Source organism: Phocoena sinus, chromosome 2, assembly GCF_008692025.1.
Source record: "Phocoena sinus isolate mPhoSin1 chromosome 2, mPhoSin1.pri, whole genome shotgun sequence".
Taxonomy (NCBI): Eukaryota; Metazoa; Chordata; class Mammalia; order Artiodactyla; family Phocoenidae; genus Phocoena; species Phocoena sinus.
Window position 1 is genome coordinate 82,477,386 of NC_045764.1, and position 25,558 is coordinate 82,502,943.

At 38.7% G+C, this 25,558-nt stretch overlaps 1 protein-coding gene across 4 annotated transcripts in view; it reads right to left on the reverse strand.

Moving 5' to 3' along the window:
• Positions 1-904: 904 nt before the first annotated feature.
• The window catches only part of MAPK6 (mitogen-activated protein kinase 6), a 36,025-nt gene continuing 11,371 nt past the window's right edge, over positions 905-25,558 (reverse strand). For 2 of the 4 annotated variants that reach the window (XM_032623029.1, XM_032623030.1), the window contains 5 exons: positions 14,577-15,757; positions 12,413-12,557; positions 9,920-10,084; positions 4,308-4,509; positions 1,026-3,272 (listed from right to left, as the gene is read on the reverse strand). In XM_032623029.1, the coding sequence (XP_032478920.1) occupies positions 2,171-3,272; positions 4,308-4,509; positions 9,920-10,084; positions 12,413-12,557; positions 14,577-15,131 (2,169 nt within the window). In that variant the 5' untranslated portion in view covers positions 15,132-15,757 and the 3' untranslated portion in view covers positions 1,026-2,170. Of the gene's footprint in view, positions 3,273-4,307; positions 4,510-9,919; positions 10,085-12,407; positions 12,558-14,576; positions 15,758-25,558 lie in introns of those variants that run through there. The other 2 variants (XM_032623028.1, XM_032623031.1) reach the window with 2 other exon arrangements.

Genomic DNA, 25,558 nt, shown 5'->3' on the forward strand with positions numbered 1-25,558 from the left:
AATACTAGCAAACTGAATTCAACAGCACAAAGAATTAACATTATAAACAGGTGGGATTCCTGGAATATAAGAATCAACCAACATATGAAAATCAATGTAATATAGCACATTTTCAGGATAAAAGACAAAACCCCCATAACTATCTCAATTAATATGGAAAAAGCATTTGACAAAAATTCAAACCTTTTCATGATTAAAAAACTCAACAACAAAAAAAACTCAATAAAATAGGAACAGAGGGAAATTACTTCAACATAATAAAGGCTACATATGAAAATCCACAACTAACATCATATCCAAGGGTGAAAAACTGAAAGCTTTTCCTCTAAGAGCTTGCCTTTTTAAGGTAACTTGAATATACATTTAAATTCACAACGATATTCATTGAAATCACTGAATTCATTGAAAATATATATTTTTAAAACCTTTGTGAATCCAGATGAAATTAATAAATAGGTCAGTGGAAAAGTAGAAGTCCAGATATTAAGAGAACTGGCTTTGTACAAAACAGGAATGGAAGACAAAACAGAAAAGTGAGGTTAAAGGAAGAATGGTTATATTTGGATAGGTAAATGGGTAAGTTCTTGAGCAAAGGAAAGATGGTGTATTGTAGAGCAAATACATTTAAAGGAGCTTCCTCCAGCTGCATAGTTCAAAGCTTCCACACACATCTTACATAATAAGTTTTGAAATCTATGAAGGCCTTATTCTATTTTAATGTGTGAGGTTAAGTCAACAAGAGATTTTTGTGTGGAGATGAAGAGTTTTAAGTCTTTTAGCCTAACAGAGTTTCAACTGTAGCCACGATTCAAAGATGCTGAAAAGTGGAATTAGATGAGATTCTGCTAGTGGTTTTCATTCTAGCAGGTAATTATTTTCATTACCTAAAGAGTTAAACAAGAGCCATATTTGCCGGCCATGATTTATTTGTCCTTTTTCTTCAAACAGGATAACCAAAGATACAGACAGTATTCAATAAAATAAAATAGATGAAACAAATTCTAAGAGACTGCGATGCCACATGCTACATTTAACCTAATTTTATTCATGCTTGCCTTGGGATGGGGAATAGATCATTCAGTAAAAACATACAGTAAAAACAAAATATGTCTTATCATGTACAACTTTTAAACTACAATAATGATGTACCTTAATTACTTCCATGCACACAAGTCTAACATTACAGTTCTTTTTCTTAAAATAAACACAATTAAGACTTCTAGGAGCATTTTATAATAAAGTAATTCCTAATTTTTCTTTGTAGATAGATCAAGCACCTCCAAAATACAAATTCCTATACACAGTGAGCACTTTACTTAAAATGAATACTTAAGTAAATTAAGTACATGGACAGCCTTAGGATAAGCTGACATTATATATTCAGCTAAGTAGGCAACAAACCATAGTGCCAAATGGAAAAAGTGTATTTGCAAATAAATTTCAAAAACTACGTTAACTTTTTATAATTAAATACAGAAAATATACTGATTTGCTAAAATAAATAAGATGTGATATAGTAACACTTCACTATAAAGAATGCATACCAGAACATTTATAAACGGTGAGTGAATCTTATTAAGAATAGTTTACTACAATAAACGCTGGCTAAATAGAAGTGCATATTGTGAAGCACTATGGGTGGTATATGTTTTGCCACATACTTTTGTTACCTTGAGGTAGATAACACATGTGTACCAAATTCGGCATTCATTTTCAGTTGCTGCTGGTATCATGTGTTTTTAAGAAATGTGTACAGTATGAAAAACTTGAAAATACTCATGAATGAAAAATGTTTTAGGAAAAAAATAGATATTTTCATGCAATTATGTACAGTCTCACTGTGTAAATTTCAAGGCAAGATTTTTGTTTCCTGTAAAACAGATCATTGTTCTATGAGAGAATGTTTTTTCCTTGTCTTAGTGCATTTCTTTTGTCTCCTCCTGCATTGCATTATTTTGCTCTATTCTTTATTTTTGTGTGCAAACAACATGCCAGTTAAAACGAAAACCACCTCACATGTAGAAAAAAAGTCTGGATTTTAAAAACCAAGAAAATATCCTTTCTAAATGACACCATCTGATTCAAGTAAAAAAAATGACTTAAACACTAGTAATAAAGAAGACAAAACACATTTCATGAAGAATACAAAAAGAAATGTCTGCTGAGTGTTTTAGTTCAGATGTTTCAGAATGCTGCTGTATGTTTTATGAGGAATCTGAGGGGAAGATTTCATAGCAGAAGGTGTTAATGTGGCCTGTATTGACTTAAGTGGTGACCCAACTGGACTGTGAAACTGTGGGATGCCTATGGATTCAAGCTGCTTGTTAAAGAGGAACTCCCCACTGTTGTTCAGAAATCCTTCCTCATTTCCTCTCTCCCCAAGCTTCCCATCCTCTACCGGCTCAGTTTCTAGCATTTCAGTATCCTCTTTCCTGCTAAAGAACTTGTCCAGGTAACTGGTGTAAGTGTTTTCCTTTTCAATTTGCTCATCCTTCCTTACCTCACAACAAAACTGATTTATGAGAAAACAGTCCTCCCCACCTCCCACAAACTGGCTATCCCAAGAAGACTGGTACAAGGCTTCTAACTGAGCCAAATTGGCCATTCCTTTCTCCTGTTTTTCTCGGCTTACTGACTTGGATATCAAACTTTTCAATTCTAGTTGGGACACTGAGTTATTCAAGTCATTTAATTTGTCAACAACATCAGTAGGCTCATGTTGTGAACTAAGTTGAAGAGTTCCTGCAATAAACGAATCAAAGTCAAATCCCTGATTCTTTTCCCTTTCTTTTTCAGCCAGTTGCTGTGACGCTTCCTCTAGAGCTATCTGGGCTTTAACCAATCCATTCCTTTCACATTTTGACTTGCCTTTCTTATCAGATTTTTCTTTGCTTTGTTCTTTCCAATTAGAAAGATCTATAATAAGCTTGGGTTCATAGTAATGATTAACTTCACTCTCTCTCCAAACTAAGTTATCTAAGTATGATGATGACCTCGTTTTGTAGTTACAAGTATGGCTACACTCCAGATCACAGTATTTGTTTTCATGATGATCTGAGTATTGCCAACAAGGCTCAGTAGAGTAACTGGTATCAAAAGCAGGATCCTCCAAATACTTTTCACGATCTCCATCCAAATATTTTCGAGGATCGACTTGTACTTCTTCTTCATCAGTGACATCGGACAGAGCTCTTGGGTCAAGCTGAACTTCATCAATATCAAAGTTGTTATGTATAGGCCAATCATGCTCTGAAAACTGACAATCATGGTACCTGAAAAAAATTAATACATTAGTCTTAGTCCAGGTGTATGATTTCATTTTCAAATTCACTTGCGTGCCTTTTAGATCAAAACACTGTGCGTGCTAGGTCTATGATGGGATAACAGGAGTGTTAAGTCATAAGCCTTCCTCCAGGAATTTATAATATATAATCTTAACGGATAGGTAAGCTCTGTTACTATATAAAGCAATATGAGGCAATATTTGGTAACTACCAATAAAGTATATAATTATATAAAATGCATACAAACATCTGAGTGGCTGATGTACAGTTCAATTCTAACACAGTTTCACACACAGAAAAAAATACTTTATGGCCACAAAATGCAGATCTCTAATTTCAATCAGGTGTCATACAGATTTTCACTCTACTGGTAATAAGGCAGATAAGGACTTGATGGAAATCATCACCATGAACAGAAAAAACAAAAAAACCCAACAAGTATCCATGTATATGTTTTACTGAATGTGGTATCCTCTTACTGACACATTACAGTAAGGTGACCACACCATGCTCAAGTAGAGGCAGACTGAGACACACATGAAAACATGGGGGGTTGAGGAGGAGGGAATAGAAAAGAGATTAGATAACTAATAAGTATGACAGAAAATGTGGAGACTGGAAAACATCTGGGTATGTGAGGAAAGAACTATACACAGATGGTAGAAATGTTCATGTGGAGAAAGAAAATGGTTGGCAGATGTGTGTAAACATACCCTCAAACACCTCAACATTTTAGGAGTAAAAAAATGCAACAAGTGAACAAACTAATTTCGACATTAACTACTTCTTGTTCCAAAGTAGCATTTAATTTTTCCCATTATGTATATCCTAAGCAGTAATTATTAAATATTTAAATCACATAAAGGCTATTCAAAGACAGCAGTAAGTTCAACAGAAACCCAAGACCATTTCTAAATTTCTAAGACTTTTACATTGTCTTATCATTTATAATTTAAAAATAAAACTCACTATATTATGGTTCATTGAAAAAAAAAATCTTTTTCTAATTTAGAGTCAATTTACCTTTCCCAGTTATAAATGTGACTATGAGTTTCATCCATAAGCAAAATGTCATCAACTTCATCTTCAATATGAAAAGGATGACTTGAAATTGGCTCATCCATTGGAAAAGAGTAAATGCTCATGTAAGGATGGGAAAGCGCTTCTTCTGCTGTCAACCGATCCATGGGGCTGAATGTCAAAATTTGTTCCAGGAAATCCAGTGCTGCAAAACAGAGGAATAAAACACCTTAACTATACTGGAGGTCCACCAACCCATAAAGAACAAAAAGGGATTATACAATTAAAAGGTAAGTTAATTTAAGTTTTGTCAGAGAAATAAAACTAACTTTCCTGATTCACTGATTGAAAAGACACGCGTCCAAGAAACAAAGTAAATATTTGAAATATACCCCAATCTCATATTATGGCCAGTTATAAAGAAAAAGGAATATATTAAGTTGAACCATGTGAAACTTTCATTTTTGTCAGTCAAAAACGGTCAAATAATAGCAATTTCATATGGCTCAACCTAATACATAGGTCCTAATTTCAGCTCTGCAACTCACTAGCTTAGCTGAATTACTAGCTAAGCTGAATTACTAGCTATGTGGGACTGGACAGGTTATTTAAACTTGCTGAACTTCAGTTTCTTCATGTGTAGAATGGATATATAGATAGATGTCTTACAAGGTGTAAAAATTAAATGTATAGTGTCTAGTGCTTAATATAAAGCCCTTTCCTCCCCTTATCTCACTGACTAGCTGTTGTACTAATTTGTTGATTTCTGTTTCACATCAATCACACTACAGCATATCACACAATGCACTTGATCATTTTAGGGCTATGATGGAGCTACCAGAAACCCAATTCTTCCCACTCAGTCTTTTAGGCCTTCCTAAGCTCCTTACCCAGCCTGAACCACTGTCACCAGCCCTCCACCACCACACACTTGTATGCCTTAGGACTGACACCAATCTTCAACTCTGAATCATTCCTACCTTCCACTTTCTCCATTTCCTAGCCATACAGTGCTGATAAAAACTAGATGCAAAATCACATGTATATCTAGCTTTCTACAAATTCATACATACTGTGGAATTTCAATTTGGCCTTTGCTATTGCTTAGCAATGTTCCTCACCATCTCTTTTTTTTTTTGGCGGTACGTGGGCCTCTCACTGTTGTGGCCTCTACCGTTGCGGAGCACAGGCTCCAGACGCACAGGCTCCGGACGCGCAGGCTCAGAGGCCATGGCTCACAGGCCCAGCCGCTCCGCGGCATGTGGGATCCTCCCAGACCGGGGCAGGAACCCGTGTCCCCTGCATCGGCAGGCGGACTCTCAACAACTGCGCCACCAGGGAAGCCCCTCACCATCTCTTTATGCTATCTATCTTTCCATTATTCTCAACAGATAAACCTACTTCACATTTATCTCAATCCCTACTTCTTCACTATGGTCTATCACATATCTACTCAACCTTACTTTCTGTCTCAAAGGAAAAGCTAAGCTAGCTAGCCCTTCTCTCTAAAACTAAGCTGCACTCTAGAAAGGATGCTATTCTCAATTCCCAATCTCTCATTAACATGAAAAATAGCTGACATTTATATAGCCATTTATATTTTCACCTTTTCTCCACTCCTCTCTATTATATTACCCTATCTAGGAAGTCATTTCATGATACAACAAGCTGTTGTTCTTGGTTCTCCTGCAACAGTCAGCCTTAGGCCAGGGCCCATGTGTCTCAAGGCAAGAGACAATCTGAGGCATAGAGTTATGAATGGTTGACTCAGCATAATCACCATCCTCAGAGGGAAATATATCCAGCTACATAAGAGGAATATACTCTAAAATCCCTAGCATTTGGGAACAGTAGATAGCAGGTAGAAAGAGGCGGAGGTAACAAAGAAAGTAGTCAGGCTGATGGACTTCCCTGGTGGCGCAGTGGTTAAGAATCTGCCTACCAATACAGGGGACGGGTTCGATCCCTGGTTCGGGAAGATCCCACATGCCGCGGAGCAACTAAGCCCGTGTGCCACAACTACTGAGCCTGTGCTCTAGAGCCTACAAGCCACAACTACTGAGCCCGCATGCCACAACTACTGAAGCCTGTGTGCCTAGAGCCCATGCACAACAAGAGAAGCCACCACAATGAGAAGCCCACACACCGCAAGGAAGAGTAGCCCCTGCTTGCCGCAACTAGAGAAAGCCTGTGCTCAGCAACGAAGACTGAACGCAGGAAAAAAAAAAAAGAAAGTAGTCAGGCTGAGCTCCCAAATGTATGCAAAGAAAAAACATTTCCATCATTGTTGAAAATGCTATTGGATAGCACTGTTCTGGAGGAAATCGGTCTATTTACTACAATGGTGTTGAAGTATGCTAAGATACAGAAGTAAGTGGTAAATCTTTCACCACTCTTATTCAATATAGTTTTGGAAGTCCTAGTCACAGCAATCAGAGAAGAAAAAGAAATAAAAGGAATACAAATTGGAAAATAAGTAAAACTGTCACTGTTTGCCAATGACATGATACTATATATAGAAAATCCTAAAGATGTCACCAGAAAACTACTAGAACTAATCAATGAGTTTGCTAAGGTTGCAGGATACAAAATTAATGCACAGAAATCTCTGGCATTCCTATACACCAACAACAAAAAATTCAGAAAGAGAAACTAAGGAAACACTCCCATTTACCATTGTAACAAAAAGAATAAAATACCTAGGAATAAACCTGTCTAAGGAGGTGAAAGACTTGTACTCAGAAAACTATAAAACACTGATGAAAGAAATCAAAGATGATGTAAACAGATGGAGAAATATACCATGTTCTTGGATTGGAAGAATCAATAATGTGAAAATGACTATACTACCCAAAGCAATCTACAGATTCAATGCAGTGGCATTCTTCACAGAATTAGAACAGAAATTTTTACAATTCGTATGGAAACACAAAAGACCCTGAACAGCCAAAGCAATCTTGAGAAAGAAAACTGGAGTTGGAGCAATCAGGCTCCTCAACTTCAAACTATACCACAAAGCTACAGTAATCAAGACAGTATGGTGCTGGCACAAAAACAGAAATACAGATCAATGGTAAAGGATAGAATGCCCAGAGATAAACCCACACACATATGGGCACCTAATTTATGACAAAGGAGGCAAGAACATACAATGGAGAAAAGATAGCCTCTTCAATAAGTGGTGCTGGGAAAACTGGACAGCTACATGTAAAAGAATGAAATTTGAACACTACCTAACACCATACGCAAAAATAAACTCCAAATGGATTAAAGACTTAAATGTAAGACCAGACACTATAAAACTCTTAGAGGAAAACATAGGAAAAACACTCTTTGACATAAACCACAGCAAGATCTTTTTAGACCCACCTCCTAGAGTAACGGAAATAAAAACATAAATAAACAAATGGGACCTAATTAAACTTAAATGCTTTTGCACAGCAAAGGAAACCATAAAGAAGACAAAGACAGCCCTCAGAATGGGAGAAAATATTTGCAAATGAAACAACAGACAAAGGATTAATCTCCAAAATATAAAAACAGCTCATGGAGCTCAATATCAAAAAAACAAACAATCCAGTTAAAAAATGGGTGGAAGGCCTAAATAGACATTTCACCAAGGAAGACATATAGATGGCCAAGAGACACATGAAAAGATGCTCAACATCACTAATTATTAGAGAAATGCAAGTCAAAACTACAATGAGGTATCACCTCACGCTGGTCAGAATGGCCATTATCAAAAAAGCTAGAAACAATAAATGCTGGAAAGGGTGTGGTGAAAAGGGAACCCTTCTGCATTGCTGGTGGGAATATAAATTGATACAACCACTATGGAAAACAGTATGGAGTTCCTGAAAAAACTAAAAATAGAACTACCATATGACCCAACAATCCCACTACTGGGCATATACCAAGAAAATCATAATTCAAAAAGAGGCATGTACCACAATGTTCACTGCAGCACTATTTACAATAGCCAGGACATGGAACCAACCTAAGTGTCCATCAACAGATGAATGGATAAAGAAGATGTGGCACATATATCCAGTGGAATATTACTCAGCCATCAAAAGAAATGAGTTATTTGTAGTGAGGTGGATGGACCCAGAGTCTGTCATACAGAGTGAAGTAAGTCAGAAAGAGAAAAACAAATACCGTATGCTAACGCATATATGTGAATCTAAAAAAGAAAAAAAAAAACGATACTGATAAACCTAGTTGCAGGGCAGGAATAAAGAGGTAGATATCGAGAATGGACTTGATGACATGGGGTGGGAGGGCAAAGCTGGGGCAAAGTGAGAGTAGCATCGACATATATACACTACCGAATATAAAATGGTTGGCTGGTGGGAAGCAGCAGCATAGCACGGGAGATCAGCTCGGTGCTTTGTGAGGACCTAGAGGGGCGGGATAGGGAGGGTGGGAGGGAGCTTCCAGAGGGAGGGGATATGGGGACATGTGTTATGTATATGGCTGATTCGCTTTGTTGTGCAGCAGAAACTAACACAGTATTATGAAGCAATTATACTCCAATAAAGATCCATTAAAAAAAAAGAAATTAAGTGGTAAACTATAGAGAAAGGGAGGATGAAAGGTAAGAATGGAGGGAAATTTAAGATTGGGTATTCATCTAACGACACTAGTGGGAACAGGGTTCCTAGTAGTCTTAATGTGTTAATTCACACGTACTTAATCTTATTTGCTTTTTCCCTCTGATGATCATGAACAGAACGTGAGAAAAGCTTAAGATGTTTAGGAAACTATATATTCCTATCTTTATGATTCATGAAAGAACTATTACAATCCTGGCATTGATGTAGCTAAATACAGTATGATAATTCTTAAAGATATGAGACACAATCAACTTTTACAAAAGATGTTTTTCATGTCTAATGCTCTTCTTTTAAAGAATGTTATCTTATTACAGATAACTATTACAGGAGTTAGACTTTTGTATCTTATTTATATCAACAAACCCTAAAGATATGTCTTATTTTGAGATATGAAATTAATTACTTTAGTGGTCAACAGTTTTGATTCTCCCCAAGTTCCTACTACTTTCAAGTCTGCACAAACTCTCACATTTAGCACCTAATATTACTAACAGTGATCTGCCAACTTTTATGTAGGAAGTTTGCTCACATGGAGTTTTGATCTTTCCTCCTTCTCTTCCTTGCTCTGAAACGTTTGCTTTCCCTGACTCAATTCCCTCTTTCATATCTAAATCACATTTATATTCACACCCACACTTATGTATCATATAACCCTCACAGAACCCCATTCCAGCTTAGTGAGAGTCAGTGATTAATATGTTCACCTAGCGCAGACAATCAGAGGTGTAAGCTGGAAAAGTAGATGGAGTTAGAACCAGGAGAGAGGGGTTACTTTCTGGAATCTAGAAAATTATTCAGAGCAAAGAAATAGATCCCAGCCTAAGTGCCAGGCCAAAAAAGGGAAAGCCAGTGCTGAAGTTTTAGGTATACCTTAAAGCGTCTAAAGACTATTTGCGAGAATGCTACATATCTAAGGATAAAAAGCTAAAGCTTCCCTACACAAATCCTGCTTACACACAAACACACCATTACATGATGCCTACTCTTCAGTCACAATACCTTCTCGACTAATTCCCGGAAGCAGCTGAGTTAAAGGTTTGTGTGGCTCAGTCATGTCATTTCTAATGTAAACTGGAATAACGCTGAGAAGCTCCTGACGATCTTCCTCATGTATGACAGGAATAGATTCTAAAATCAGCTGCATCTGTTCAAGTTCATGTGCACCTGAGATCAAAAAACACAAAATACAACAGGAATAAACACACTGTTTACTTATTGGCAATAAACATTCTAAAGCCATAGGAAAGTAACTTAAATATTGTAATGAACACTGGGGGGGAAAATGGTTTTAACTGAATATTAATCAGCAGATTTCACTGCATTGAATATCATCTTCAACCTGCTCAAAAAGCGTATCTATTTCAATTACTGCTCACTGATATGTTTAGTTTTAGCTGCTTTGTTTCCATAAGAAATTGACTTGAAGTCTGGCCTCATATTAAGGTACCATAAAGTAGTGAAAAAAGCAATGAATTGAGATTTAAAGACCTAGAATCTAGTCCTAACTGTACCACTAATTAACTCACTGTAACTCTGAGAATACTTAACATGGTGATGACTTAATTTCACTCTCAATAAAACAGAGGCCTGGACTAGATTTGTGAAACAAAAAGTTTTATAGTTATATATTAGGCTCAGTTAACATTTCAGGACCACTATTAAAGAAATAAAAGGGGAAACACTTCAGGCTAAATGGGCAACTAAAATTTTTAAAAAAACATTCATTTGCTTTTCCACTTATTTCTAGAAATTCATTCAACATTTTTCTTGAGTGCCTACTATGAGCAAGGCACTTTAGAATACATCTATGAAACAAAACTGAGCAAGTTCCTGCTTTCATGAAGCTCACAATCTAATGGAGGAAGACAGATAATAACTCTGTAAACATGCACATCAAACGGTGACAAATGCTATGAAGAAAAATAGAGTAAGCTAAGGGGGACAGAAGCACTGTTGGGGGTAGGGTTAATTTATATTAACAACCAAGGATGACCAAGGAAGGCCTCACTGAGAAGCTGAAAATTCAGGAAGTCAGGGAACACACCATACATTCATATGGAGGAAAGGAGTTCCAGGAAGATGAGAAAAGGCCCAAAGGCCTACAGGAGACAGTGGGCTTGGGATGTCCAAGAAACAACAGTTAGGCAAGTGTAGCTGAAGTAGAGTGGCTCGGGGGGAAGTGATAGGAGATGAGGTCAGTGGTACCAGAACAAAAGAGTTTACTTTATCCTGAATTTGATAAGAAGCCGTTATAGAGTTTTGAACATAGAAATGACATGAGCGATGTTTTCAGAGAACTACTACACTGCTATGTGGTAACTAGACCACAGACAGCAAAGGTTAAAGCAGGAAAGCCAGTTAGGAGGTCACGCATTAGACCAGGAGAGGCATAATGGTTTACTGAACTGGCAGGAGGTGGGTAGCGATAGAGATACTAACAAGCAGTTAGATTCAGGACATATTTTAAAGGAAGAGCCTGCAAGATCTGTGCTGAGAGAAGTGAAAGATGATGCCAAGATTTTGGCCTGAGCAACTAAGAAGTGGGTCTGGTTTACTAAGATGAGGAAGAGAGCAGAAAGAGAAAGTATGAGGGAGAAATATCAGGAAGTCAGTTTTGGATAGGTTAAATTTAAGATGCCATTATACATCCAAGTGGAGATACTGAGTAAGACCGAAAAATAAGGCTAGGACACTTACCATAGGTTAAAAATACACAGATTTCCAATGAATGCTTAGTCCTTGCCTTTATTGCTCTGTTAATATATTGAGGCCTATACTAATCAACACTTAGATCTCCCTCACGTCGCTTTTACTGGATGGTTCACAAACCTACCGAAGAGGCTTTAGAAGGGAACTATCACTGAATCTTTCAAATCATTTCACTTGTTTGAGTTCTTGTTAAAATTCTCTTTAATTAAATGTTTAAAGGGTTTAAGATCGAAAATTACGTTATTTAGAGGTTTTTTTTTTTAATCCACCTTAACTAAAAACTCTCTCACACACTTTTTTAGACTCCTTCATAGCACCAAACTCTGCAAAAATTGATTGTTTCTGAAATATCACAGCAGTCAGGCAACAGGATATGGCAAATCAAGCAACAGGGTTGACAGGGGACACAGAAAGAATTACTGAATTTTCAACAACTGCTAAAAAATTTTACCAGGAAGTGACAAACACTGACAGAATCAGGCAACTCAGGTATCATTTAACACAAATAACCTAACAAATACTATGGATCTACAAAATATGAAATTATGTTTAAGAAGCTATATGCTAAAGAACACTAGAATTCTGACTAAATTTGAGTGAACGATTCAGTGAATATGTAAGTTTTCTCAATTTTTTAGATATTAAAACCATCTTATCTTTTCATTTTAATATTCTACACTACAATAAATTGTTTTAAATCTTACATAAGTCTTGCTTCATAGATATATGCAAAATTATTTCTCTCTGGGATAATTTTTTCCCCTGTATTTTAAAATTTCTAACCTGCAAAGAGGGTTTTACCAGTCAGCATTTCAGCAAAGATGCAGCCTGCAGCCCACATGTCAATCGCTTTCGTATAATTATTAGGAGAAAGTAAAAGACGTGGAGATCTGTACCATTTAGTAACCAACCCTTCAGAAAGATGACCCTGAAAAAGAAACAAAAATATATTTTTTACTTTAGCTGAATAACAGTACATAAAAAACATGATTCACTAAAGAATCCTTAATCTAAAAACAAACTGTAATCGTAAAATCCTAAAACAATACTGTTGATCTCTATGCCTATTTTCAAGTCTCTTGCACTTGTGAGCCTGAATGGAGGTTAAGCTCCCCCTGTAATATACCATCTATAAAATTATGTTCACGAGAAGTCTGCTAACCAAAGTATACTATAAGAATTTACTGGTAGGGCTTCCCTGGTGGCGCAGTGGTTGAGAGTCTGCCTGTCGATGCAGGGGACGCGGGTTCGTGCCCCAGTCCGGGAAGATCCCACATGCCGCGGAGCGGCTGGGCCCGTGAGCCATGGCCGCAGAGCCTGCGCGTCCGGAGCCTGTGCTCCGCAACGGGAGAGGCCACAACAGTGAGAGCCCCGCGTACCGCAAAAAAAAAAAAAAAAAAAAAAAAAAAAGAATTTTAGTGTTAACTCTAGGCCACATATTCAAAACAGGTTTCAGAGGAGGAGCTATTTTTCATTTCAAGTCTCAAGTTAATGAAGGAGCAGGTATGTTTAAATCAATGAGAGAAAGGCAGGAAAGAGCACCAGAGGTGCTATTTAAAAATGCATTGCTGGGGCTTCCCTGGTGGCGCAGTGGTTAAGAATCCTCCTGCCAATGCTGGGGACACAGGTTCAAGCCCTGGTCTGGGAAGATCCCACATGCTGCAGAGCAACTAAGCCCATGCACCACAACTACTGAGCCCTCGTGCCACAACTACTGAAGCCTGCGCACCCAGAACCCATGCTCCGCAACAAAAGAAGCCACCACAATGAGAAGCCCACAAACCACAACGAGTAGCTTCCGCTTGTTGCAACTAGAGGAAGCCTGTGCACAGCAACGAAGACCCAACGCAGCCAAAAATAAATTAATTAATTTTAAAAATAAATAAAATAAAAATGCATTGCCAATCTCCTTACTGACAATCCAGCAGGCCTGGCTTTACTGCATACCCCATTCCTAATCAATTTTACTACTTTACATTTATGAATTGTTTGACAAAAACAGTTACACATATATTGCCCTATTTCATCTTCAAAACAACACTGAGAAAATGTGAAGGTAGATATTAACACAGATTAAAGAATCTGCTTAAGGTCATATAGCTTAGTTGGATGTAGAAAGTAACTCGATTTTAGATAGTGTAACTTCTAGTTCAGTGTTCCATCTACAATACTTTACTGTTATCCATACAGAGGATGTGGTCATCCATTTCATTTTGGTACTCAATTTCTATGTTAAAGTTTTTTTTTTTTAATTAAGTTATACTCAGTGTGAGATGATACATGAAAATGAAAAGATTTGTCTGAAACATGTGCTATGGGAAGCCAAGGAAGCAGGCCTCCCAGGGATGCTTTATAACCAAAGCAGCTCCATTTTTACATTTTGAACATCAGGATCCCACATATGATTTCATTTGAAAACTAAAAGACCAGAGTTTGGCTCAGAAAATTAAAGCAAGCTTTTATTTAAGGCAAAGTTACTATGAATCCTTCTGGCTATTCTTATTGTCTACTTTATGCGAATTTCGATTTCAAACTAAACTAAGTTTACTAAACAAGGCAAAACAGAATAGTATACTCGAATGGACCAAAAAAAGGCATAAATGTTGAAATAGCAACCCCTATTACCTTCAGATAGGACCACCTTCTGCCCTAAACACATAAGGATATATCCTACTTTTAAATAAGGGAGAATTTCAGTTATATAATAAATATAAATATATAAATCAATATAATAAATAACCATACACTTTTAAGAATTTGTATTTAATCAGGATTCTACTCCACCTTCATTTCAAACACAGGGAGACTGTGAATGGAAAAAAGGTACTATGTAAAGTTTAATACAATTAACTAAAATTTCTGCCACAATACACAAAGGAAACATAAGCACTTATATCTGATGGTGTATATCAGTTTAAAGGTCTGTCTCAGCTGACTTTCCACATACCTTATGGGAATAATGAGGATCCATGATCCGTGCAAGACCGAAGTCGCCTATCTTCAGCACCAAGTCTTCAGTATTAATGAAAAGATTAGCTGGTTTGAGATCTCTGTGCAGTACGTTTGCTGAGTGAATATATTTGAGCCCACGTAGCAGCTGATACATGAAAAGCCTGGCATGCTCTTCCAGTAATGGGCCCTGCTCCAGCACATTAGCTAAGTCTGTCTCCATGTACTCCTGAACAATGTAAACACTGTTCAGTTCAGTAAGAGAGCCCACATCATCTGTTAACTGGCTTCCACTAGGACCAAGAATTTCAAACACCTTCACAATGTTATCATGGTCAAGTCTTCTAATAATTTTGATTTCACGCAGAGCATGTTTAACACTCTGGGGATCAGTAAGGACAATTTTCTTGATGGCTACTCTTTTGTCACAGTCATTGTCTACAGCAGAAAAAACCAAGCCATTGCCTCCACAACCCAATGGTTTTAAGTCCATATACCTAGAGCCCAGATCAAAACCATGAATGTTCATGAGACTTTCAAATTTCTCTGCCATTCTGAAACCCTTACTATTGCCTTTTCCTTTCGTATTGTTGAACTTGTGTAAATAAGGAAGAAAGCTGGCATCAAAAGGAAAGATCTTTCAAAAAGGTAGAAAAAAAATAATTTTGCTTCCACAGCAAGATGGTTTCATTGCATATGCCAACCAGGCCTGTTGAGTTCCCCTTAGATTTAAAGCTCAAAAAGCTCTACTCATACTGAGAATTAAAAAGATTGCAGTACTCATAGTTCAAGAAAGGGGCAGCAACTCTGCAGACATTTAAAGAAAACACTCAAGAAACTCAAACGGAATGAAATGACATACTATGCACTCAGATTTACTGTGCTGAAGGATTTAACATTTAACAAAAATGTGAATAAATATGCACACAACAGGCTTCTATGAACATTCTCCTCACAGTGCAGATACATTCAGTGTTGGACTGGTCCTGAGCAGCATCATTCTAAGGTGCTGGTAAGCACTATTTCCGTTTTGCTTCTTTTCTTCCTTTGTTGCTGTATATTTCAACAGGAAGCCCTGGTGACTGTTGGTTAACAGAAGATGTCTTTTGTTAGTGATCAGGTGGCTCCAGCTCACCACAATCACAATCAAAGCTACCGTCCATCTTACTCTGATACAACCTGGAGGATGAGAAAAAAGAAGGAAACGAGTCACCACTGTAGGAAATGCTTTTTTTTTTTTGGCTGCACCTTGTGACAGGTGGAACTTCCCCAACCAGGGATCAAACCCATACCCCCTGCAGTGTAAGCGAGGTGTCTTAACCACTGGACCACCATGGAAGCCCAGGAAATGCTCTTTTATTCAACTCTATAAAATGACACAATTGGGCATTTAGCTATAGGCTACTGCTGATACATTAAACATACGTATTTATAGTCACTAAATGGAAAGATGACCCTCAATCAAAAACAGCTATCCATGTTGTAAGCAATTCACATGTGTTGGCTCAGACTCCAGATCCCACCATACTAGATTCTTTATATTATTTAGGTCATTAGCTTGTATAATTTATTAAATGTCAATGAGCAAAGGAAGGCTCAGAATATTTTTAAAGAATTCTCTAGAATTTTTGAGGGGTAAAGCATTAGTAACATTTTTCTAAAAATATACAGGTAATAGCCTGCAATGTGTTAGTTCGTTAAAGAACATGTTTACTGGGCTTCCCTGGTGGTGCAGTGGTTGAGAGTCCGCCTGCCGATGCAGGGGACACGGGTTCGTGCCACGGTCCGGGAAGATCTCACATGCCGCGGAGCGGCTGGGCCCGTGAGCCATGGCCGCTGAGCCTGCATGTCTGGAGCCTGTGCTCCGCAACGGAAGAGGCTACAGCAGTGAGACACCCACACACCGCAAAAAAAAAAAAAAAAAAGAACATGTTTACTTATTTACTCTGCCTAATAATATCTAATGAACAAAAGTGTAGCAGTACAAATAAGAAATTTGCCGAGCATGTTCTTAAATTTACATAGGAGTGAACTTAAACAGTGAATAAACCTATGAATAAAACCCATGAAATGATGTTTAACTTCACTGGTAATCAGAAAAATTACTTCATGAAGATAACATTTCAGGTTGAAAAACATTTTTAAGAGTCAGCTGTTAATATCAAGTCTGGAGAGCAATGTGGAAAAACAGGAACTTTCATACAATATTGGTGAGAGTTTAAATCAGTAAGACCATCAAAGAGCAATGTGGCATAAGCAAATAAATCAGGATCATACCTATGACTTGGCAATTTTTCTTCACGGACAGGTCCCTAGAGAAATGCTTGCAAATGAACATGCAAATGTTCATTTTCTTTTTAAGGGCAAAATATCAAGAAAAGCCTAAACTTTCAACAATAAGAGAATAAATGAGTTATACTCATATAGTGAACTACTATATAATAGTAACAAATGAATAGAGATGGTTGAAATCACCAAATACACACTAAATTTAAAAAGCAAATGCAGAGAGAAATGTGCATGCTGAAACCAGTTATATCAAGTACAAAATGATGCTTTTAGGGTGCATACAGATGTAGCAAAAGTATAAAAAACATAAGATTGATAAATAACAAATTCATAATAATGATTACCTTGAGGAATGAAGGAAGGGATAAGAATCAGGGTAGGATTACACAGCACTCTTCAACTGTATCTTTAATGTGTTAGTTCTCAAAAAAAAACTGAAGTGTGACAAATTATTAGAATGTTACAGTTAGGTGGTATGTAAATGAAGAGCTCACATTATAGTGGGGGAATACAGGCAGACAAAAATGTAAAACACAGATATTAGATGGCAATAAGTTGTGGAAAAATAAAACAGAGAAAGAGGACAGGGAGGGTAGTTAGGAAATGCCTCTCTGATAAAGTGTTATTGGAGCAAAGCTCTAAAGGAGGAAGTAAGGAAGTGGGTATGCCTTAGGGAGGCTATGTGGGAGAAACTGTTGTAGACAGAGGGACTAGGACTGGAAAGCCACTAAGGTGAGTGTCTCATGTCCCAGAAGCAACTAGGAGGCCAATGTCGTAGCTCATTTACATGTACATGACTATGAGCATGTAATACAGCCTAACTAACCCTTAAATGGAAAGGCTTCCTCTTGCTTTAAAAAAAATTTTTTTTTTTAATTTTTAGCTGTGTTGGGTCTTCGTTGCGCACGGGCTTCTCATTGTGGTGGCTTCTTTTGTTGTGGAGCACGGGCTCTAGGTGCATGGGCTCAGTAGTTGTGGCTCGCGGGCTCTAGAGAGCAGGCTCAGGAGTTGTGGCACACTGGCTTAGGTGCTCCACGGCATGTGGGATCTTCCCAGACCAGGGCTCGAACCCGTGTCCCCTGCATTGGCAGGTGGATTCTTAACCACTGTGCCACCAGGGAAGCCCTGGCTTCCTGTTGCTGACTTTTGATCTTAAAGCTGGTATAGGGGCATATACAGTGCTATTTTCTGAATGGGTCTGAAGAGATTGGAAATAGGACAGCTGTAATAGTCCTTTGTTCAAAGAGCTAATCGTTTAAAGGCCAGGAGAAAATTTATCATTGTATGAAATAAAGCAGTCCATTCCGAACCTGAACATGTAACAACTTACAATCACCTTCAGGTGTGGCCTAAGAACTGCTAGGACCCAAACACATCAGCTATTTCACAGTGGTGAAGCTTTCGTACAACAGAGGAATCTGCCTTTATTTTCTGCCTGCTTCATTCACATTCCTATATACTTCACACGTGGAAACACAAGATTCTGAAAAATAAAATAAGGTAACAGCATTTGCCTCAATCTGAGCAAATGCTTCAATTCTGAGAAATCCACAAACATTAAAAATAATGTGTGAAAGAGAAACTGATGATACTAATAACTCAGAGACTAAGTAGACAAATGATCCTAATGGCAAAAGCTTATTTAATAAAAACTGATTATTTACGATCCCTGAGTTATTTTAATAAATATGAGTGTTTCTTACATCTACTTAATATTGTGAAAGACATTAATAGCATAATAGCTTTCTTTGTTTCACTATGACAGAGATGGTTTCTTCTGTATGCAAGTATTTTGTCTGCTTCTCAGAAATAAAAAAATAAACACAGACTCCGCGGACTCCTAAAAATTCTGTAGCTTATCAGTCTATTTGTAGTAAAACATTTAAAAGTTAAATTAAGGTTTACAAATAAACTTTTAAATAAAAAAATACTTCAGATTTTTAAAGGGCTTTAATTAATATTGTGTGCCTCCCCCCACTCCAATTTTTTCTATTTGTATACATCTTGATTCTTCCTGTTCCCTACCAAATATCTTAGGAAAAAATCAGTATTTGTCAGGACTTCCCCAGTGGTCCAGTGGGTAAGACTCCATGATCCCAATGAAGGGGGCCGGGATTCAATCCCTGGTCGGGGAACTAGATCCTGCATGCATGCCGCTACTATGAATCTGCATGTGGCAACTAAAAGATCCTGCGTGCCACAACTAAGACCCAGTGCAGCCTAAATAAATAAATAAAATAACAATGATTCTTAAAAAAAAAATAAAAGAAATAACTTCATTAAAAAAAGTATTTTTCAAAGGCTGCCCACTGTTTCTGAAATTTACATTTCTAGTCTCCACGTGAAATAGAATGTTTGTTCACACCTACCTTCTTGCCCAACGTAGACAATTCCTTAAAGCTCAGTCAAGTTTTAGATAAATGTACATTTTTGTGTCAGTTTAACAGACTTGACATAAGAACAGTAAAACCTCTAGGTACTCTCTTAAGCTTCTAGTTTACTAATACAGCAATCATGGGCAAGCAGAAATAAGGCTTTGCTAAAAACACCACTGGGACTTCCCTGGTAGTCCTATGGTAAAGAATCCACCTTCCAATGCAGGGGGCACGGGTTTGATCCCTGGTTGGGGAACTAAGATCCTGCATGCCCTGGGACAACTAAGCCTGCGAGCCTCAACAAGAGAGCCCACGCGTTGCAACCTACAGAGCCCCCGCACTCTGGAGCCCGTATACCACAACTAGAGAGAGAAAACCCGCACACCACAACTAGAGAGAGAAAACCCAAGCGCCACTAGAGAGAGAAAACCCGCACACCACAACTAGAGAGAAACCCAAGCACCGGAACGAAGAGATCCCGCATGCCTCAACAAAGATCTCACGTTCCTCAACGAAGACCCGACGTGCCCCCCCACCACGAAAAGAAAACACCACTATCATCCAAGAATTGCAGCCAGATTATGAGAGAGACATCTTTACTCAGATTATGAGAGATCTCTGCTCAAGACCTCCAACCACAACTGCCCCCTTTCAATTTCAGTGAGACCAAGAAGCACTACAGAGCAGAAACAAGTGGAAGGATGAGAATGCCTCTTCAGAAATCTCAATGACTGGTCAGCATTTATAGGGGTAAAGAGTGGGTAAAAATTCATCTTGGGGAAGGTAGGAGTTTTACCTACGCTGAGAACTGCAGAGTTCTCATTATAGATTCAGATGATGACTATATTGAAAGCCTTAAGCAGACTTTATAGAAATGAGACCAATCTAAAGAAACAAGGTAATATTTATCAACAAAACTGTAATTCCACTAGACAGTGAGGACTGTACCAATAAAAAATTGGGGGGGGTAAAGGAGAATATCCCATTATTTACAATAGTGCTTGCCCAGTGAGTTGCCTCACTGTCTTTGAGTAGTACTCTTTGAAGTCCTTCAGTATCTATTAGACCAAAAGCTATTTATTTAGCACCTTTTCATCCAGGAGCTTGAAGAATAAGCTCACCTTAAACAGTAAGTTGGAGGTAATGTTATACCTCTGCATGATAAAGTAGATCCAGTAAATGTTTCCAATTCAGTCCCACTCTGTTCAGCAAGCATTTGCTAACTATGTTATGTACTTGTCAATATACTAAGCACTGGGGATAAAATGGTAAGTAAAAATAGGCTTGGGCCCTGCCCTCATAGAGTTTATGGTATGGCTGGAGACAAACAATAAACTAACAATATGAAAAAAGAGAATGCAGAAGGGAAAAATGGTACCAGATGGTACAGAATGGTATGAGAGCCTAGACACTGGGAGATGTGACCTAATTAGAGGTCAGGATTTATGCCTCTGGAAGCCCTAAAAAGCCAGAGGTCTCCCATGCTCCTCCTTAGTGACCATGAAAACAGCTTCTTCCTTATCACCTTGACCCTCATGGCAGTTATATTCCAAATCCTGATCTCTCCAATCACCTCCATCTTTCATATCCATCAGGGAGTTCCATGGGCATGCACATGCAACTCAACTGGATCAGCAGATTACTCATCAGAGCATTCTCCATCCACATCACCAACCTCTAGAAATGTCTCATTTATACCATTTTCTCCACCATCTTTCACGTTTAACCCCATAAAAGCAACGTTCAAGGCTTAGACTCTGGAAGGATCTGTGATTCTATATTCCTTTTGCACTTTCCACACACTTCAAGGGAGGAAAGGGAAAAAACTATGACAGGACAGTAACTTAAAAATGACACTTCCCACCACCTTTGCAATTTCTGCCTCCAAATATTACCCGTTCCTACCAACGTCAGGGCTGACACTGTGTTTATTGCTTGGAGAGAGATCACTGGTTAAGTTTTAATTAGCTGAATCAATGTTGTTTTGTTTTTAACAATTTGCTAAATAAAATGAAGTACAAAGAATCATTTATAACGATGTAACTGGCTCTTTGGTTTTCTTTCAGTGATTCACCATAACATGGAAGTAAAAGCTCTCTATGTAGCCCAGGCTGGGTACCAGTTTCCAACATTTACATGCAGTTTCCTGAAGCTGCATTAGCCACAACTGTTGCCTCAAGCTCTCCTTTCTTCCTGAAATTGTCTCCTGCTTTCGGTCAGTTAGCCTACCCCTACACCAAGAGAAATGCATGTACTCTAAGTCAAGCCTAAGTGTATGAAGTAAAGTTATAAAATGCAAAAGAAAGAAAAGACAGTAGAATAACTTCACTCTGCCCCATCTCCACATTCTACAGAAATTGGATTTTCTTTCCTTTCTTATCCAGGAACAACTTGGTCAGGGTCACAAAGTACAAAGTTTGAGGTAAGAGCCTTAAACATAAAGGTTATTTGTCTGGTTTTCTCTTCCACCTTCTATTCTGCTGCTTCTGAGGTTAAATGCTGACTTGGGTCATCTGGCCTGATCATACTCACTCAAACACCCCACCCCACCCCACCCCCCGAGCTCTTGCCTATTTAGCTCTTTTCCAGAGTGAAGTGAGTAATTTGAGTTAACTGGCATTCAGCCAGCCTCACATCTCCTCAGCCAAAACCCAGCTGCTTTTGGAGAGAAGGGAAAGGTTGAGTTCTACTTACATTCACCTAGGACTGTCTCCTAACCCTGGCACAGAGAGGTGTTGTTACAGCAAATTCACCCTTCCCTAAGATCATGTTCACAAGCTCTCATCGAAGATACTAAGTTTCTAGGGCAGAGAAGGCCAAAGGGTACAGCTTAACTGCTTGCTTATATACATTCTTGACAAAGCCCTCACTCCTAATGTAGGGTAGCCCTCAGAGTTACCAGCGATCCCTCTCAGGATTTAGACCTAGAGGAGGTCCAAAGTGCAAACCAGTGTCAGTGAATCATCTTAGGAACCTGGCTGGTGTGGGAAGGAGGACCTTAACACTTGAGCCTTGAAGACTAACAGGCTTTGCCTGCTATCAGTAACTACTGTAAGCTACACAGAAGAACTCTCAAAGATGGATGATTACATAGCTTCTAATAAAATATCCAGTTTTTTAAAAAACTCCTCTTCTACTCCTAACTTCTGTTTTTAAATTGTCTGAAACTTTGCCTAAATAACACTAACATTAGGGACACTTCAGCCATTTAAAAGGCCATTATAAAATAAATGTCATTGTTTACTTTGATGTTCATTTCTAGGTGCTATTTAATTTACTCTAAGTACCTATATTGGAATATCTGAACTTCACAGACCAGATAAACAAGTCAGAGAATCTCTCTAAAGACCCTTCCAATTCTAAAAGTCTATGATTTATGAAAGCACCACATAAGTATTTTACTTCACTAGTTTTTGCTCCCACTTATTATGGTGGGATGCCCAGAATGGTGGAAATGTGATTGAAATTACTATAAACCTAACATTAAACAAACATGATCCCTTCTAGAAATTTATGGCTGGAAAATTTTAAATTACTGTAATAACTCTTCATCCCTCTCCTATCCTCCTCCTGCCTAAGCCCTCATTTCTAAGACTCCTCTCCTAACTAATGGTAAGGAAACACTTGAGGCAAATATATAAGTAGGAGACAAGTAGGCAACCTCCTTCTTCAAGTACCTTTGGAAATCTGAGGACTCCAACCAAACAAAAATGAATATAAATTTCTGTAGTAGTAGTCAAGATAGGTTATGCAGTGTTACAGTAACCAATAACCCTAAAATCTCAGTGACTTTAACTTTTAAGTCCAGCTCATGCAACAAGACCAACATAGCTGTTATCTAAACTCTTGAAGTAGCTACCATCTCTGTCATTGCCACTCAATGTGCCAGAGGGAAAGAAGAAGGAATATCTTACTGGTGCCTAAACCTTCATCTAAAAATGATACACTTCACTTCTACTCACATTTTATTGACCAAAGCAGGTCACACTGTCCCACCTACTTAAAGGCAGTAGGGAAATGCAATCCCAACATGGAACAGAAGCAGAGAGAACCTAGATTGTTTTGAACAGCTTTCACTAAAACAGCTTCAATTCTTCCATCCATCCACTACATTTTTTTTTTGCGGTACGTGGGCCTCTCACTGTTGTGGCCTCTCCCGTTGCGGAGCACAGGCTCCAGCCGCGCAGGCCCGGCGGCCATGGCTCACGGGCCCAGCCGCTCCACGGCAGCATGTGGGATCTTCCCGGACCGGGGCATGAACCCGTGTCCCCTGCATCGGCAGGCGGACTCTCAACCACTGCGCCACCAGGGAAGCCCCATCCACTACATTTTTATTCAACAAAACCTTTAGTGCTTACCAAATGCCAGGCATTCTTTTAGGCATTAAGGTACAGAAGGGGTCAAAAAACAAAACAAAACAAAACAAAAAAACCTCATGGAGCACATATTCACTCCTAGAGCATCACAGTAACAACAGACTCCACTGTAGTACATTCCTCCCTGTCCCACTAGGCCTTCTTGCTCTCTTCTCTTTTCTAATAGCATTTTCCTTCCTTTGTCTTTGGCCATCCACCCCCAATCTCATCTAATCTCTAATCTTCAAATCCTATAATCTTCATTTTCTAGGGCACCACTCCCTTCCCCTTTGTTGTAGCTGTATTTTAAAATAAAAGGTTTGGGGCTTCCCTGGTGGCGCAGTGGTTGAGAGTCGCCTGCCGATGCAGGGGACACGGGTTCGTGCCCCGGTCCAGGAAGATCCCACATGCCACGGAGCAGCTGGGCCTGTGAGCCACGGCCGCTGAGCCTGCGCGTCCGGAGCCTGTGCTCCACAACGGGAGAGGCCACAGCAGTGAGAGGCCCGAGTACCAATAAATAAAATAATAATAAAATAAAATAAAATAAAAGGTTTGGAACTAAGTAGCTTTACTGACATTTTCTGATCATAGCTCCTGGTACTTAGTAAGCACCTTAAAAACTACTGAATGAATTAATGTAAATAACATATTCTACTTGATAGTAGAAAGTTTTGGACAAGCTCTACCCTCAATTTTTCAAAATCTGATCACATTCTGACCTACCAAGTGGGAACATCAGTGATGACTCCTAAATATGGTACTTTCCTTTCCATGCATTCCCCCAAGAGCCTCACCCTGTGGTGAACACATAGGTCTGCCAACATCTGAAGAAAGCAACTGATTGCAACCCACTCAGACTGAAGAAACAAAAACACTTCAGCTTTGTTATAGCTCCTGGTTTGTTTTGCTGAGGTAGTGGAGAGGGACTGCGCCACTGAAATAGCATCCTATATAACCAGATGAGTAGGATTCTATAAAAAGTCCTACTAGCCTATATGATAGCAAGTAGGTATCATGAAGATATGCAAGACCCTGACATTACTCTGATTTTACTGTTCTTTACTCCATCCTAGTAGGGTCTATGGCATCTAGCACCACAGCTTTCCAGACTATACATCAAATATAACAGCTGTCACTTTTGAGCTAACCCTGGTGAGGGTCTGAAGAAGGCCACATTGTGCAAGACCACACAAAACATTTCTGGACCCTCATCAAATGGAGACAACCACATGCTTGGTTAGAGAGTCCCCAACATTTTTTTTTTTAGAGATATCCTTTTTTTAATTTTTAATTTTATTTATTTATTTTTGGCTGTGTTGGGTCTTTGTTGCTGCGCGTGGACTTTCTCTAGTTGTGGCAAGCAGGGGCTACTCTTGGTTGTGGTCCGTGGGCTTATTGCGGTGGCTTCTCTTGTTGCAGAGCATGGGCTCTAGGCACGCGGGCTTCAGTAGTTATAGCACGTGGGTTCAGTAGTTGTGGCACACAGGCTTAGTTCCCCGCGTCATGGGGGATCTTTCCGGACCAGGGCTCGAACCCGTGTCCCCTGCATTGGCAGGTGGATTCTTAACCACTGTGCCACCAGGGAAGCCCCCCCAAATTTTAAAAAAATGATTCAGAATGGCATATAACTTTTCTGGAATATCTTTCCTCCTTTGTTTCTCATTTTCTCCGGACCTGAACAAAGCTTGCAAAATAAAAAATCATGTAAGTTTCCTTTCAGATTCACACTATGGTTTGGCACTGCTGAAAAATTCCTGTCTGATTTCACTAACCCCATACTAAAAACAAAAACAAAGAAACATGAAGAGATCTGAAGTCTAGTCCAGGATCTGTGGCTAAATTAGTTTTGTAATCAAAGCATCTCAGATTTCTACATCTTAGCTCCTCATCAGGAAAATGATGGAGGTAAACTACGTGATTTCTATGGTCTCTTCCAGCTCCAAAATGTTTTAAGTTTAGTG